The 16301-nt window shown below is 41.0% G+C and overlaps 1 protein-coding gene across 2 annotated transcripts in view; it reads left to right on the forward strand.

Moving 5' to 3' along the window:
• The window catches only part of SH3RF3 (SH3 domain containing ring finger 3), a 256876-nt gene that overhangs the window by 157835 nt on the left and 82740 nt on the right, over positions 1 to 16301 (forward strand). For both annotated transcript variants that reach the window (XM_027743512.2, XM_039384464.1), the window contains exon 3: positions 6620 to 6715. In XM_027743512.2, coding sequence (XP_027599313.2) covers positions 6620 to 6715 — 96 coding nt within the window. The remainder of the gene's footprint in view (positions 1 to 6619; positions 6716 to 16301) is intronic.

Raw genomic sequence — 16301 nt, forward strand, 5'->3', positions numbered from 1 at the left:
GTAACGTGCTGAAGGACACTGACTTTTTCCAACTTGTAAATCCTCCTCTTTCATGGTTTAACCTCAGCCAGCAGCCAATCCCCACACAGCCACTAACTTACTCGGATCAAGGAGAGAATTGGAAGGGTAAAAGCTGGAAAATTTATGGGTTAAGATAAATACAGTTTAATAAGGAAAGCAAAAGCCATGCACACAAGCAAAGCAAAACAAGGAATTATTTCACTTGTTCCCATGGGCAGGCAAGGTGTTCAGCACGCTCAGGAGAGCAGGGTCCCATCACTCGTAACAGTGAACATGATGTCATATAGTATTGAATATCCCTTTTGGTCAGTTTGGGTCACCTGTCCTGGCTATGTCTCCTCCCAACTTCCCATGCACCCACAGTCTCCTTGCCCACATGGCAGTATGAAAGGCCTTGACTCTCTGAAACCAGTGCTCAGCAGTAACAACGTCTCTCTATTGTCAACCCTGTGTTCAGCACAAATCCAAAACACAGCCCCATACCAGCCACTGTGAAAAAAGTAAGTACCCCAGCGAAAACCAGCATATCCTCCCTGCAGAAGCAGAGCCTGCTGGGTGTCCCTGCAGTGTCCCATGCACCAGCCGTGCTGCAGGACTGGGTAAGCGTAAAGACTCCCATCAGGGTCAGCCCTGTGTAAGCATCATTGGGAAATGACTCCCATTTTGTCTAAAGGAGAAGCCACTGAGACAGCTCGTGCCATGTATGGCAAGGTTGGTATAAAGCTAGTGAAACTAAACAAGTAGAACTGGCTACACGCTTTCTGAGAACATTTTTTCTGTCTGAGAAAAATACATTTCATCTGCATTGAAATGTTCCCCAAGAACAACTCAAATTTCAGAAAAAATCTAATGGAAATGTCTCTTTTAATGTTCCTTGTTGAATCAGATGTTCCAGTGTTTTAAAATGACATTCAGCTTTAAAATGTATATTTCATCATACCATATATCAATTAACAGTTGAAATACACTACATCAAAATATATTGCAGTATTTCCTATTTTAAGAACATAAAGAAAGTAAAAAGTAGACATTTAAAAAACAGTCTTTGTTTTTTTAAAACCAAAATGTGTAATAAATTCACACTGGAATGAGAGAAAACTGAAATATTGTAATTTCCTTTGGATTTAAAATGTCACATTTTCTTTCACCCCCACCTCCCCACCTACTTTTTGCCTCCCCCTCCCTTCCCTAGCTGTTTGTGTTGACCTTAGATGGGTCCCATGGATATCAAGAAACCCACAGTAAAATAAAGCATATCCTCTATTGTTAATTTATGGCACTGAATGCCATGGAGAACCTGTTCATTGTCATTTTCTGTTTTATTTCAGCTGTCTGTGGCTGTTACAGTATCACATAAAGTAATAACAGTTATGCTGAAAATGAATATGAAATAGATGATAAAAATATCCTTCACCAGGATTTTACTGACCTCCTCTTTTGAGGCTACTTATTATAGCTGAATGAATCATTTGCAGCATATAATTTTCTCACCGAATGTAACCTCTTTTTCACTCATGCAACGTTTCTCAGCAGAATGCAATTTCCTACACTGTATACTTTCTCATATTTATTTAACAAAAGATTTGTAAGCACTTTTGCTCCATAGCAAGTGAAGTGTTTGATTGCAAACACTGCAAACCCCACGACTAGCCAGCCTCCCTGGAGCTGTGAATCTCTGTGAGAAAGTGGGCTGCTTAGTGAGAAGTAACAGCCATGAACTAACAGAAAATTAGACAGAAGTTACCTTTGAGATCCTATCAGTAAATATAAATTTGCTGGTGCGTTGTTTTCCTTGCTGCTTGCCCAGAGGTACACTGGAGACTTCTCTGAGAATGCAATCTTCCTTGTCTGCCTAAAGTATTCATTGCATGCACAATCTAAGAAATTTAATAGGCACAGCAGGCAGTTGTGGGTTTTTTTGTTAGAACAGATCCTTTCCTAGACACTTTCGTATTTGATATATTTGATGCCATATATTAGTATACCTCCTTTACAATAACTGCCTTTGTATAGTGATAGTTCTCATTTTCTCAGCTGTCCAGTGTCGTTCTCACAAGGAGCATTTCTTTCTGCTGTATAGCTATACTCTCAAACTCTCAATTTGCCTTATTTTCATCCCTCATGTTACTGTCTGCATCCTTTTATCCCTGATGACTGTGTTTTTCCCAAGGGGGTTAGGTTTCTGTTCTATTGCTGTTTTCTTCTTTAGCTCTTTCCACTACATGCACTGTCACCTTGTAACTGTTTTTATGTCCTGCCTATTGTTCTCCCTGACAGTGAATAATCTGTTTTTCGTCTTGAGACTTTACCGTCATGTTTTCATCAGTTTTCTCAATGCTAATTTTAGCTGTCACCTGTGCTGATGAAGGTTCCTGTTTAGCCCAGATTATAGATCATCTGCTGATGCAGTCAGTTCCTCTGCATAGAGTCTTGTGTACTGCAATGCTGTAGATGTGATTTGTCACTTTGGGCAATATGCATCATTTGAATGTCTCAGTTTGCATCTGAAGATGCTGGACCTGATCTCAACTTCATTTAAGCTATTTTTTCCTTCCTCTGGAAGAGGGGTTGGTTTGGCATACCATTTATACAAACTAGTATAACCTATTTGTGCCCTGCAACTCATTTAATGCTGCCAGACACTTGTAATTGGATTTTATTTATAAACAGATAATAAAGTTTTCCTCTAAAGAAAAGCTATAAGAAGGAATCACAAACATAGGGATCTTCTCTATCATTGCGTTTTGTTGCTCTTTTGCTGGGCTTTGCTTTTTCCCGTCCTCTTTGTTACTGTACACTCAGAATACCTATTGGTGCAGTAAAAGAAAACAAAGGAAGGATATTTGGTGTTTCTTCTTACTAGTTTGTTTTATTTTGTTTTATTTTTCAAAATTCAAATGTTCTGTTGTTCCAGAGGTGTATTGCAAGGAAATGTCTGCTTACAGATCTTCACGAGCAGTGCTGCAGAGGGCTTCTACCATTTACCCATTTTCATCTCCTGTAGACACTCTCCAGATTAAAGGCCAAAGATAACCCAAATATAATAATTTTGTATGTGTTAGAATAAAACCAGGAGGGGCAGAGAAAAATCTGTCTTGAGTATCCAGTGCAACAAACAAAGCTCACACCTGTGATTCTCTTACACCATTTGGACTGCTCCCTCAGCTCATCCTCCCAAATAAACCACACGTGCAGGCATAGGGTTCCGCCACTGTTCCCTCCTCTGCAGTAACTACAAGATGATAGAACATCTCAGATTTGCTACTTAACATATTTTCCATCAGTGCTTGTCAGTGATCAGTCAAACCAGGCAGTTAGCAGTTATTTTTTCTCTGTAACAGCTGTTTTCAGCCTTGTGTCGGCTTTGCACCAGTTTAACTCTAGTAGCTTCAGGAGTTTTACTCCTAATATTCCCTATGTGGTTGCAATCAACGTCTGGCCTACAGAGCCTAATTGCATGCCCTTGGGATATACTTATTGACTCAGCTTTCTAATCTTACCTTACATGCTACACAGTATGGGCTTAGGCTCCTGCTCTCTCTGTTTTAAAAAATACTCCGTCCTCCTTTGGGCTATGCACTCTCTGGTACAAACCTGTGCAAGAGGATTCTTTCAGGTACAGCAGTGCAAATCTGTAGTAATTGCATTGTTGTTTGTTTGTGTAGTTACTCCACCCTTAGACTGAGTCCAGTTTCAGCCCACAGGTTTGTTTAGGTGTTTGACCACCCTTTGCATGCGTGAGTTCACATGGCCTCTAAAAGGCTGAATCCCAGTGGTAGATGAGTCTCAGACACGTCAAGGTAGCAACAGCTGTTCACCATGCGTTATTGCGCATCACATTTTTAATAACATCAGCTATTTCCTTCATTTTCCAACAGTTTTGTTCCCAGGCCACAGTGGTGTTTAACAAGTGCTGTGCCAGTCTTAAAACCATGACATCCAGTACTGGTTCCTGGCTGTGGAGCAGCATCCCAGCCCCTTAGCACTCAGTTCAAGGAATATTTGCTGTTCACAGAGAGACCATCCCGGCAATAGCTGGTGACAGGGATTCTCATGCCAGCTGGCAAGCGCTGTAACTGGACTCACCGAGCATGGCACAGTGCCATCCTGCCATCACTGAGATCTCCCCTGTGCTCTAGATGGAGTAGTTATCTCTGCAGAATAGCAGACACATCTGCTCTGTATTGCTTCGTTAATGGCCATCAATGACTAGAGTAAAAATCAGACCGTGAATCAGGACTGTTATTGGACACTTTTTGTGGTGTTTTCTCAGCAAAAAGATTCATTTCTCTGGCAATCAGACTGTTTTTAAGTGATTTATCTTTGACTTCTTTTCTGATAATGATTATAAACTGAAACTGCAGGTCCCACATGCCTGTTGCAAGGCTAACCCAGCCCTGATGAATAGAGAGAAACTCAAGGAAGTAGGAGAGAGCAAATAATTAAAGACTTTAGCAACAGGCATAAAAAGAGCGCAACATATCTTTGTCCAAACTACAGTGAATACCATTTGCTTTTGAAATGAGATTTGAGGCTTGGATTCCTTTATGCTGCCTGGAAATCAATTTAGTCAATGTGAAATAGTGAAGTTCAGAAAGCCGAAGTGGTATGCCAAGAGATCTAGGGCTTTTTACTATTCATGATCCTTTTGGGAATCTTTCTAGGAATTTATAAGTAGCACAGCTATCCAACTAGTACAAGGTACTAAAATAGTTCATGTGGAGGCTTTCACCAGCCCACTGTATAGAATGGTGTTGTTGGCTGTGAATTCAAAGAAACTTGCTATTAATAAAGAATTCCAAAGGATTTTTCGGGATTTGCTGTAATTCCTGGAGATTTTCAACACCCTTCTGAAAACTAATTATGTAATGGAATTCTCAAGGATTGCACTTTGCTCTCCCACGAAGATACACCTTTTGAATGTTAGCATATCTCAGGATGCTTTTCTCATATATGACCACATTCAACAGCCATACCTGGCAGAGCCAAACTAAGATCAGTGTATGGAAATGCTTCCAGATTTCATAGGTCCTTAGCAGGTAAAGTTGAAAGGGACCTTTGAAGGTTACCCATTCCACATGAGTAGAGTCAATGCAGGATAAGCCTTTCCTGCCAGGTGTCTGTAAAACCTGCTCCAGGGTCGGGATTGCACAGTGTCTCTAACAAAATCTAATAAAATGTTTCTGGGATTTTACAGTTTAAAATTTTTTTCTGAATTTCTTATGTGTGTGTATATATGCAAATATCTATATACACACATACATTTATGCTCAGTGTTGGGTTAAGGGTTGGACTCAATGATCTTAGAGGTTTTTCCCACCTGAACAATCTATGATTCTATTCATAAGCTATGTATGCACTTACGCACATTATGTGTTTACACATAAACATATAGTGAAAATGTAGACCCATCACATCTTGGATTTTTAAAAATTCCTTTAAGGAAATAACTGAATAAACACAGAAAGTAGGAACACTCATAGCAGGTTCTTGAAGTGATGCAGTTGCTTCTTTTCCTCATATACCCCCTTTACCTAGATTCTACATTTATGACAATCAGTCTTTAGTAAGAGCATGTGGAAGCTTTGCAGATTACTGTCAGTTCTTTACACAGATCAAAAATGGTCTGTGCAGACAGGGCTTTGGAAGGGAATGCTATCTGTTTCTTCAGGAAATTAAATGCACAAATTCTTTTGCAACCTTCCAGCTGTAATAAATAGCTGAAGGACTCAGTCTGTGGTCATTTCTCTGAGCTTTCCCCTAATGGATCATTCAGATGAATAATTCAAAGGAAACATTTAAGCTGTTTCAGAGTGCACATGTTCAAAATGCACATGTTCAGAAACTACAAAACACATCACATCACCCTGTTCTGGTTATTTTTCTATCAATGCAAATCCACAGTCTGAACATCCTGGATCAGGAGTTTGTGGAGTTTTTTTCTACATGAGAAGTATCTGCAAAAAAACAACTCCCCTTGCCTAATCATTTAACATCAGCATCTTGTTACATGGAGGGTGGTAGACCATATCTAGCTCTTACTTTCACAGAGCGAGTAGTGGAAATAAAGTGAGATCGACAGGGAACTCAGGCTAGTTGCTGAGTACCTCATACTACACCTTATGCTTCTTCTTGGAAGTTTTTCCAGGACTACCTGTGCTGTACTCATGCTTCCCTTTACATTGTCTTCTGGAGCAGCCAAGCATTACAACAGACCCTTGGATATACACGGGCAACTTCATGCTAGGGAGTTTTCACCTTTGAGTTAGAGGTGATCTCCTGGATCAAACATTCTTCTCTCCCTGCAGTGAAACCAAGAGTTTACCTGTTCCCACCTGCTGTGGCCAGACCCTTGGAGCTGCTGACAGCCAGCATGAGCTGCACTGGTCTGCAGCGTGCTTAAATGCACTTTTAATGGGATGCCTGGGGTAAGATGCTGGGCCAGGAATGCTGCTGGCCCAGGATTCAGGGAACATTTTTACCTGGCTTATTACATCCTCTGTGTAGTCTCTCTGTAAGCTGTCATGTGCATAACTAAAAATTGGTATCTTTCTTCTGAAAAAATCTGATTATGTATTTTTTTGTATCTCAATTTGAGGATGAAATTTTGACGGTCATCAGGAGAGTGGATGACAACTGGGCAGAAGGAATGCTGGGTGACAAGATTGGCATTTTCCCTATCCTCTATGTTGAGGTAAGTTCATAGTGGGCTGATGGATGCTGGTCTTGATGTCTGGTGGGGGTGTTGTGCCTACAAGGTCAGGATAACCTCAAAAATTCTGAAATGAGAAGGTTAAATTACAACAGAATAACTGAAAAGGGATTTTTTTGGTTGCTGTGTGCTAAGGCACTAGGAGGGCACATCCAATTCAAAGTGGCCAGCAAAATATGTTCCCTGAACTACTTTAAAGCCTTCCCATGTAGCATTTCTGATGTAATCTCCACAACACGTAGGGAAAATGGAAGAGGATGATTGCAGTTGGGGTACCTTGCACCCATCTGAGGAGAGGTGGGTGTTGCCAGCTGGTGGGGAGCAGCAGTGCAGGTTCAGCCATGGTCTGACAGCACAGACCTTCAGAGGGGTGCTGTTGATGTCCCTGACCCCAGCAGGAGCTCAGGCAGCTCCACCCATATGCCCAAGGGCTCTCATTCCATGTGTACCAGACCCAGTTCTGTCCTGAGCTCTTTCCTATGGTAATTTCCATAGGAATCTGATTTCAGAGTAAATGATGAGGCTTCACTTTCTCTGAGCAAACCTACTGTGCCACCTCATCCTACTGCTGCCACCCTCCTGCTGGGGGTGCCCTTCCAGCCAAATGCTGCTTGGGAGCAGGGCTGCAGCCAGCAGTGGTGGCCCGTGGTGGCCCTTCTGGTGCAGCTCTGTTGTCCATGTCCCAGATGATGTCTTCAAGGAGCTTTTCTTCTTCGTGGGTGAACCAGGGGTGCAGAGAACAGATGAACACCGTATGCATAGGTATTTTTCCAAGGTGCTGCCACTCTGCACCCAGTACTCGGAGCAGTGTCCCTGTAACTCTGCTCCCAGACATTGTCTGGTGCCGCTCTCTGGAGTGAAGCATCTTTTGTGCCCACAGCAGAGCCTGCTCTACTTGATGTGGCTCTGGTGCCTGCCTCCGAAATTACTTCTCCAGATTTCTTAGTTAATGATTTGAAACAAAATAGAGATAATTAGTGCCTGACTACCTAATTATTAACTCCGACAATGACCAATTTGGAATAAACCATCATTAATATACATTGCATTCCCACAGTTGACAAGGACAATAATATTAAAACCAGAATGTGTAGGAGCCGTTATTGGCAAACCAGCTGCCTCACATAAGTTAATGACTTGTTTTCTTCTATTCTGAATGCGTAACACATTTTCAGTTTGTTGTGATTAAATGAGAAAGCTGGGTTTCTCCCAGAATTCATTCTTTTTCCCTTCTTTTTCTTGTCCTGGGGAAGTGTGATGTTACTGTCCTGAACTTTGCTGCAGAAAGAGCGAACTGGGGACCTCTGCACAGTGAGCACCGTTACACCCACCACCTTTCCCCAGCCCTAGTTTCATCTGCAGGCTGGCACTGCCTACGCACTATTCAGCATACTGATCCCTCTCCCACTCCTAGGTGTCTGTTCTCCTTAATTACTGCTCTCACAGGGCTCATAACCTCAGAAGAACAGCCCATTGGGAACATGCACAATGTGTCACTGAAGTTCTCCAAGCACTAGCACATTCTGAGCTGTTGTGGAGGAGCAGGAGGTAGCACGATGCAGAGTCAGAATGACAATGCTGGAAGTTTCTAAAGAGAGGCAAACAGCCAGGTAATCAGCACCAGGGGAGAAGAATGCATGTAGGAATGTCTGTGTGCATATACATTCATACACAGACACGCACATAGATAAAATAAATACAACTATATACACTTACACATATATTCGTGTGTATACACACACACACACGCACACACACACATATATTTTATCTGTATAAATTTGAAATCTGGTGGCTTGAAAGGCCCTTTCAAATTAGGTATTTGGGTGCCATGACATAATATTTGTGCATTGGTTTGTAAAGCCAAAGGAAAACGATCCTCCAAACAGCAATATCATACACCTATTTCATTCACAGCCTGGTGGATGGAGGTCTTGTTCTAAATATGAGATGAGCTTATGCAAGTGTTGGAGTTATACAATTATTGTGCTGTTGCCAGCTTCAGATGCTACTTTACATTAGAAATTATAAGGAATCAGGTCGAATCCCAAAGAAATTTTGAAAAACTCAATGCTGATATTTATAAAACACATCCATTAAACAAGTAGCACTTGAATCTAAAAACACCCCTCGAGTCTATCCAAGTCCATTAAGTGGTTTTCAAAATCTTGGCAAAATGGGCAGAATAAGCAAAAATTAACTCTTACAGTAGCCTTCCACTTGTGTGAGCCGATTGGCTGAAGTGTGTGGGATTTCACATGGCATCCTAAGTCCTGCACCCTGGATAGAGTGAATTCCAGCTTGGCAGGCTCTAATGTCTCCAGTTGCTCCCAGAGTCCAGACGAGAGCTCTTACCCTTGGTACAGCAGTCAGAGTATTAGAAAACAAGCCGGTCACTTCAAGGATGCCAGGGCTTCAAGAGCGAATATAATCCTTGTTGTGGCCCCCTTTGGTAACACTTTGTCCTGGCAATGTGCTGCCATACCCCTCAAATTGGTGCTTGCACAGAAGGCTTTTGCAGGTGCTTACAAATCTCTTGCACAAATAAGACACGGCAGGGTGGTGAGGAGGGGTGATCAGCAAATTCCTCTCGAGGATGCCACTGGCCTCCCAGCACTTGGGCATGTCAGCTGGCCCATGTGAAAGCCTGCAGTGTCTCCCTAGGCTCCATCCTCTTCCCACCTTGCACTTACTGAATTTGAGAGTGGTCCGCTTCTGTAAGGGAAGCCTGGGAGGGCAGCTTTTAGAGCCAGACTGTGGTGTCAGAAAGCAGAGGCACAAAAAAATAGCGAAAGATATCAAAAAATATCTGGTCCCTGCAGTGTGTTAGGAAGTCTCTCTCTCAGCATTATGTTTGGTTGTCTGTATAGCCGTATGAGTGTAACATGGCATGGATCTTATGCTTTATTCCCTACAAGTGTTCGGCAGGAGTGCTTGCGTGCCTGCTGAGAGGCTTTTTCCTGCCTCTGTCCCAACCTCAGAGAAGCTGCAGTTGGATAAGGAATAAATATTTGCAGCTCACAATGATGTCTTTTATAGCGTCAGTCACACACAATATGTTCTGTCAGGGAGAGTTTGCACTATTGTTTTTTCTTATTTTGTTGCTATCCTTCATCTTCAGTAGAAGCCATTTGGGCTGATAATTTATGTTTTAATTTGTCTACAGAAAAAACACAACATAATCAAATTAATTCTCAAGGTGCCTTCTGTCCTGAAATAAACATCTTATTAATAATCTGTATGGTTTGAAGTCGTATTCTTGCTGGGAGGAGTTTTGGACCTGCAAGGAATTCTAAGTCCTAACAAAATGTTTTTTATTTTGCTGTCTTCAAGCTGGCTCCTTCATTCTTAGTAACTGCTGTCATTCTCTCTGTTTGAAAGTTGTGTTCTACTGCTACGTGTAAAATTGAGAATAATGGAGAATAAAGTGTGTTCTAATAGATTTAAATGTGTGGGAATGAAATTTGAGGGCAATGGTGTGCTGAGTATTTGGAGGGACGCATCCTGCTCAGATGGGCAGGAACTGGAAATTCAAAAAGCTGAGCAGTTAGACCAAAATTTCTATCTTCAGCCCCCAGAGCAAGGAAGTATTGACCGAGATCAAGAAGCCTTATGTGTCAGTGGTAGAGCAAGGCAATTATGTTGAGCGCTACTGTGACTGTAATATCTGCAAATTACAATTGATGAAGTGCCAGCCCATTGTTATAATGTTTTATGGCAGCAGGAGCACTGAAAGCTGTGATTAAGTAATATTAGGAGTTTTAAAATTCTTTTTACAGAGCAGTGAAGCAGGGTAATGGGAATCTTCTCCTGTTCTTCACAGTCAAAAAAAAAAATGGGAAAGGAGGTCTAGGAGAAAGAGGGAGGAGGAGAATGGGAAGAGCTGATGGTTTCAGTGCCCTGCAGCATAGGTCCAGAAAACTCCTCTGGGAAAATAATTCTTGCAAGTCAGTTTTTAAAAAGAGTTCAGTCAGAAGTGAAAAAAAATAAAATCCAAAACCAAATTCATTTCTTAAGGTAAACAATGATTTTTCATTCCAAAATTAGCTTTGCAGAGCAGACCATCCCATTTAACGTTTTTGTGCTGTACCACAGGATCTAAAACAGCTTAACCCTTACAGGGGAACCTGAGCAGATTTACCAGGATCCCAGCCATAATTGTTGAATAGTGTCATGGAGACCCATCTTCCCAGTAAAATTTGTCCTTAACTGTGTAACTGCACTTTGCTGAGGGTATCCTTTTGCCAGCCTGCAGATGAATGCAAATGGTTTAGACTTTCTGTCTGGATGGCAGATTTTGTCCTTTTTTTCCCTATATGCAGATTCCCATCTTAACCATTTCCCAGTATGCTGGTGTCGCCAGTGGCAGTCATCACACTTACATCCTTGAAAACTCAGATGTGTTCAAGTATGCATTTCTACCTCTAATAGATATTCTGACCATTTTCAGCAAATAACTGTTGCCCTGTCCACTTCTTGTATGTATTTTCTCTCTCCTCGGTCTGTTTGGTTTCTACCTTCAGCTGCAGGACAGATGGGTCCCTATGGGACTCTTATAATGAATTCAACCTTGATGTCTGACCTGTCATTTATGTATGTGTGGTCTCTGTGAATCTTTCAGAGTATCTTTTATGAAAACCTTCAAAAAAAAAATCGAGCATTAGACATTTATTAAATAGTAATGTTTGTTTGGTGCCCTTCTCAAAAAGAACATGTAATCTCTGTTCTTAAGGACTGTCAAAATGGTTCATTTTAACCTTGCTAGTATCATTTAATGCGAATAAAAATGGATGCTTTTGAAAGGTGGGTAGATGGAAACTAATGTAGATGATTTTAGAAAAGCTGGCTTACTAAATCTCAGAGGAGCAAATTCATCTCAGTAGTAAGTAGGTGTAACACTAATGAGGTAAGAATTATACCCATTAACATCACAATTGGGTTTTTTTTCTGTTTTCTCTCCTTTTGTGAATCAGATAAAAACGGAAAAAGAACCTTGTAAAGCTGACAATAATGTAAGCTCCAAGAGATGTTCAGCCAATTTCTGTTGAAAAGCTTTATTGATACAGATTTTCAACATACATTGTTTTAAGAATTTCATTCCTGCACCTTTCTTGCTTCTAAAAGGTTGGTCCTACTTGTTTTCATCCTGCATAGAATATTGTAGAATATTCCAAGATACTTTTTAGTATCAGATTTCTATGTGAATGGAGTACAAAATACAGTTCCCACATTTCATAGTCAAACTAAAACATGCAGACTTTGTGTTGTAGGCTGCAAGAGGAACCTTAGTAAGAACCTATACACCTGCTACTACTTTCACATCAAGCCATGAATAAAACATATTGCTTTAAAGTACTTTTATGCACATACAAAGTAAAATAATTTATGGAACTTCAAATACTGATAGTGTTAGTCAGGAAAACTAAGAGTATTAGCAGTCAGAGGTGAGAAGAAGATTAAATATACAACATATTACAATATATAATTATATATATGTATGTATATATGTATATTATATATAGAAAGACATTATTTTTAATCTTTGACCCATCTCTTCTGCATAACAGCTCAATTTCTTATGTTCCCTTTTGCTTCTATAAATAAATAACCTTTTGCTCTTTGATTTAATTTCCTATATAAAATGTAAATTAGCATAACTTTGGGCAGAAAAGTTTTTGTTTTAATTTTGAGTGATTTCATTTGTTTTCTTTTAATTTCTATCATCCTTCACAAGGTGATCACTCATACAGATTCTGTAACACTTTTGTCCATCTTTGGGATACAAAACTGAGCTGCGTTGTCACCCTTGGCCTAAAATGTCAGGTTTTCCCTGGATTAGTTAAGCTTCTCAGCTCTGTAGACCTTTTCTAGTCACTCACTCCCCTCAGGCTATGTCTGGACAAGTCAATGCATGATTGCTTTCTGGTAACACCTCATTTACACTAAAGTTCATCTCAGGTGGGTGCCACAGAGGGGAAGCCTGCATACAGAGATAGGTGGGAGTACTGTCATATTTGAGTCATCCTCCTGCCCAGACAATTATGAGATCTGTGGTGAGCCATGGTGAGAGCCAGCATGTAAATTTAGACATAGCTGTAGGCTGTGAAAATTTACCTTTTGAGAATTGACAGTTTTAGTTACAGGTCTTCTCTTGCTTGTAGTCCTGCCTACTTTCACTTGAAAGAATTCATAATTAAGTTATTTGGATTTATATCTTATGACCAATATTTCTGTTAATCAAAACCAGAACCAAATTGTTATCACCTCTTATTATTTCAGGGACGTTGAACCAGAAATTTGCCAGCTGTCACCTCCAGAAATATCTTTCCCGCCCACCACCCCTCATTATGAGTAACATCTGAATTTCCTAGACTTTATTTTGTAAAAATAACTCTCTAGGGTAATTTATAGAAAAAAAAAAAAAGGTTTCCAGCCAACTAACTTAAGCACACAACCTTCACAAATAAGCCCAGTTCCTGAGTCTTTCAAAGTTATATATATCCATTCTGTATCTGTGCGGGGCATTTTTGAAGTGCTGATTCCTAGGTGGCAAAAATTAGGTACCTAGGTATCTAAGTAAGATGGACTGACTTTTCTTCTTCATCTGATAACAAGACTTAGGTCTCTAGCCACGATCCACTGAAGGACTTCCAGCACTTCCCCTGCAAAATCCTGTTTGTCATCCTTCCCAGTGTAAAATGACTGGGGTCTGGCCTACTGTGTTATGCATCTGCCTCCACTTCCCCATGCTATCAGCACATCAGCCGTACCCTTCACCTCCAGATCCCTTGAATTGTGCTTAAATACATGTTTTCTGGTCCTGGGTGCAATTCTGTCTCATTTTTGTTATTTCTACACTGAGTTTTGATTTTTGCCTCAAAGTTTATGTTCTCCTGTTATGTTTGTAGAGTTGCTTGTGTTACAAACAAGCATGAAATCCCCCAATTTCCCTGGATGGAGAGAACAAAATGTTTTCACAAACTGTTGCATCATGCTTTCATCCATTTAGTACTTTCTTTACTGTCCGTTCAACCTTTATTCCACTCTCTCTTCAGTTGGATAGTAGGTGAAGACACAACTACTGAAGCTCAGTCATATTGGCAGGTCCCACCAAGAAGCAGCATCAGCAACAGAACAGTAGTTCTGCCCCCAGTAGCACTTTTGAACTGGGAAATACTCTTCCAAATGCTTCACAAGACCTTGCAGGTCTCTAGGTACAGTTCATCTGACCAACAGCAGAACGTTCTCTGCATCTGAGCTAATTGTCTGGATTCCCTTTTACCATCAAGAGTGATAACCAGGTGCTCATAGGGAGAGAAATAGGCATTGCTGCTTAATGGAGACAGGTAAACATGTCAGGTGAGCCTACTTGTAGAAGAGGCTGTTTCTCTTCATCGATTAGGAAGGGAAGGCAAGGCTGCCAGCTCCAGCCAAGGGGTGGGGGAACTACTCCTCATCTATTGTGGTTGCTCAGGCTGTGAAATGAAAGGGCCCACAGTGCTCATTGCCCATAAAACCTGCCATTTCACCAGCAAAGCATCTTTGTTCAGGTCAGATCTTTGACACTGTAGGCTATTATTCACCAATTTCCAAAAGTACCCATCAGTCATAAACTTGCCAATATTCATTCTGATGTTGCTAAGGGACCTTAAAACTTCAGTGTCTTTCAAAAGCAGCGAGATGCCCTGAATGGTAAACTTTTGGCAATGCTTAGATAGGTGTTCAGCAAATATTGGGGAAGCTCAGGTGCACTCTTTACTACCCATTACTTCCTCATTCTGCTCCTGGGATAGCTGAAGCCTGCCATGGGTGTTGAGTAAGTCTCTTCTACACACAAGAAAGTACATCTGCACGTGGTCCTGCAATGTTTCAAGTGAAAAAAATACCTCAGGAAAAACGTTAGTCCATTTGGCTTTATATCTACTCAGAAGGACCAAGTAAATAGACAGCGCGTTACTTATGGATAGTAACAAACAACATGTTTGTTCAGAATGTTTGTGCAACAAACATTCTGAACTTTCCAGCAATGCTCAGCAGCCTCGCAGCACACAACCATTGCACTGAAATATTTCAGCAATGATACAGGTTTCCAAGCACTAGAAATTAGCATTCCCCACTGAGTATATCTGCTGTCCCAGGGCTCTGGGCGGGCTCTAGAGCACATCATCAGTAGTCCACACTCTCCAGAGGAGGAATGAGAAGAGGTCTTTTGTCTTTTCCAGCCATTGATCACCTCTGACAGCTTCTAAAGATTGTTTCAGCACTGATGAATTCCTGGGATCTTTTTCCTTTTGAAAAGACAGTTTCAGTCTCACTTACCTAGAGCTAATGCATGAATGTATATTAAGCTATATGTCAGCAGATACAAGATTTGTCTAGCAGTTAATTAAAAATACAATCCTAGAGGATTTCATTATTTCTCACAGAGGCATTCTTCATTTTGTTTCCTAGTGGCCTTGTTATTGCATGTTGCACATCTTAATTAGCTTCCTTCTTGAGAAGCTTTCCTGGTACCTTAAAATTCTGAGTGGAGATCTTCAATCCAAATGCAGGCACAGAGAGTGGGTACGAGGGGTTTGGGAGATGGCCCTGATAAACTGGCTGTCCGCTCCGCTGCTGATGGCCACAGCCCTGTAAAAAAAAAGAAAATGTTTCCATGCATCTCCCACAGCACTGGTGCTGGAAGTGACAAAGAAAAGTGGGTCCAGTATTAAAATCCTAGACTGTGAAAGGATCTTTGCTGTGCCAGTGGTAAGATGACCTCCAGCAGAGGGACAGGAGGGACAGTTGATGACAATGACACCGTAAAAGATTTGCCAGGGAGTGCCTGTTAGAACTCCCTCTGATTTCTGTTTGCAGAAGATAGCATGTTACGTAAGTATTATGGAGAGACATAGATTTAACAGATGAACCACTCGGTGGATAAGGAATGGTCCGAATGGTCACATTCAAAGAGTTGCGGTCAATGTCTTGATGTCCAAGTGGAGAGCAGTGACAAGTGGTGCTCCTCAGGAGTCGGTATTGGGACTGGTGCTGTTTAATACCTTTGTTAGTCACATGAATGGTAGGATTGAGTGCACCCTCAGCACTGCTGAGAATGACACCCAACTGTGTAGTGCAGTCAACATGCTGGAGGGAAGGAACGCCTTGGGTTTAACTCTTTCTTTACTTTTTGTTGTCACAGAACCTGGAATGGTCAAACTGTTTTTATTCTAGGCGAAAAGAGATCCAGGAGTGCATGTGTGTGCTGAATGCATGCTTCAAATAACAAAAATAACAGATGAAGTTGATTTTTACCCTAAAAATGTCATTAGCTGTGCCAAACCCAGATGTTTAAGTCTGAAATCCTCTGACATTTTGTTAGGTGTTAGAGCTGAGCATTGAGAAAACCAAATTCAAAAGACTAGAGGAGGAATCTGCAAATTAAAAACAAAAATCAGAAACAGGGAAAGTTAGTTGGAATTAATTTGGGAATCTGCATCTTTTCCAGATTTTCTCTAGAACACACAGGACTATTGGAGGCTCACCTCTTTGTGTTTAGTCTATCCTGTAGAAGAAATTGCATAAG

Source organism: Pipra filicauda, unplaced genomic scaffold, assembly GCF_003945595.2.
Source record: "Pipra filicauda isolate LSUMZ 115617 unplaced genomic scaffold, ASM394559v2 scaffold115_size4368891_pilon, whole genome shotgun sequence".
Taxonomy (NCBI): domain Eukaryota; kingdom Metazoa; phylum Chordata; class Aves; order Passeriformes; family Pipridae; genus Pipra; species Pipra filicauda.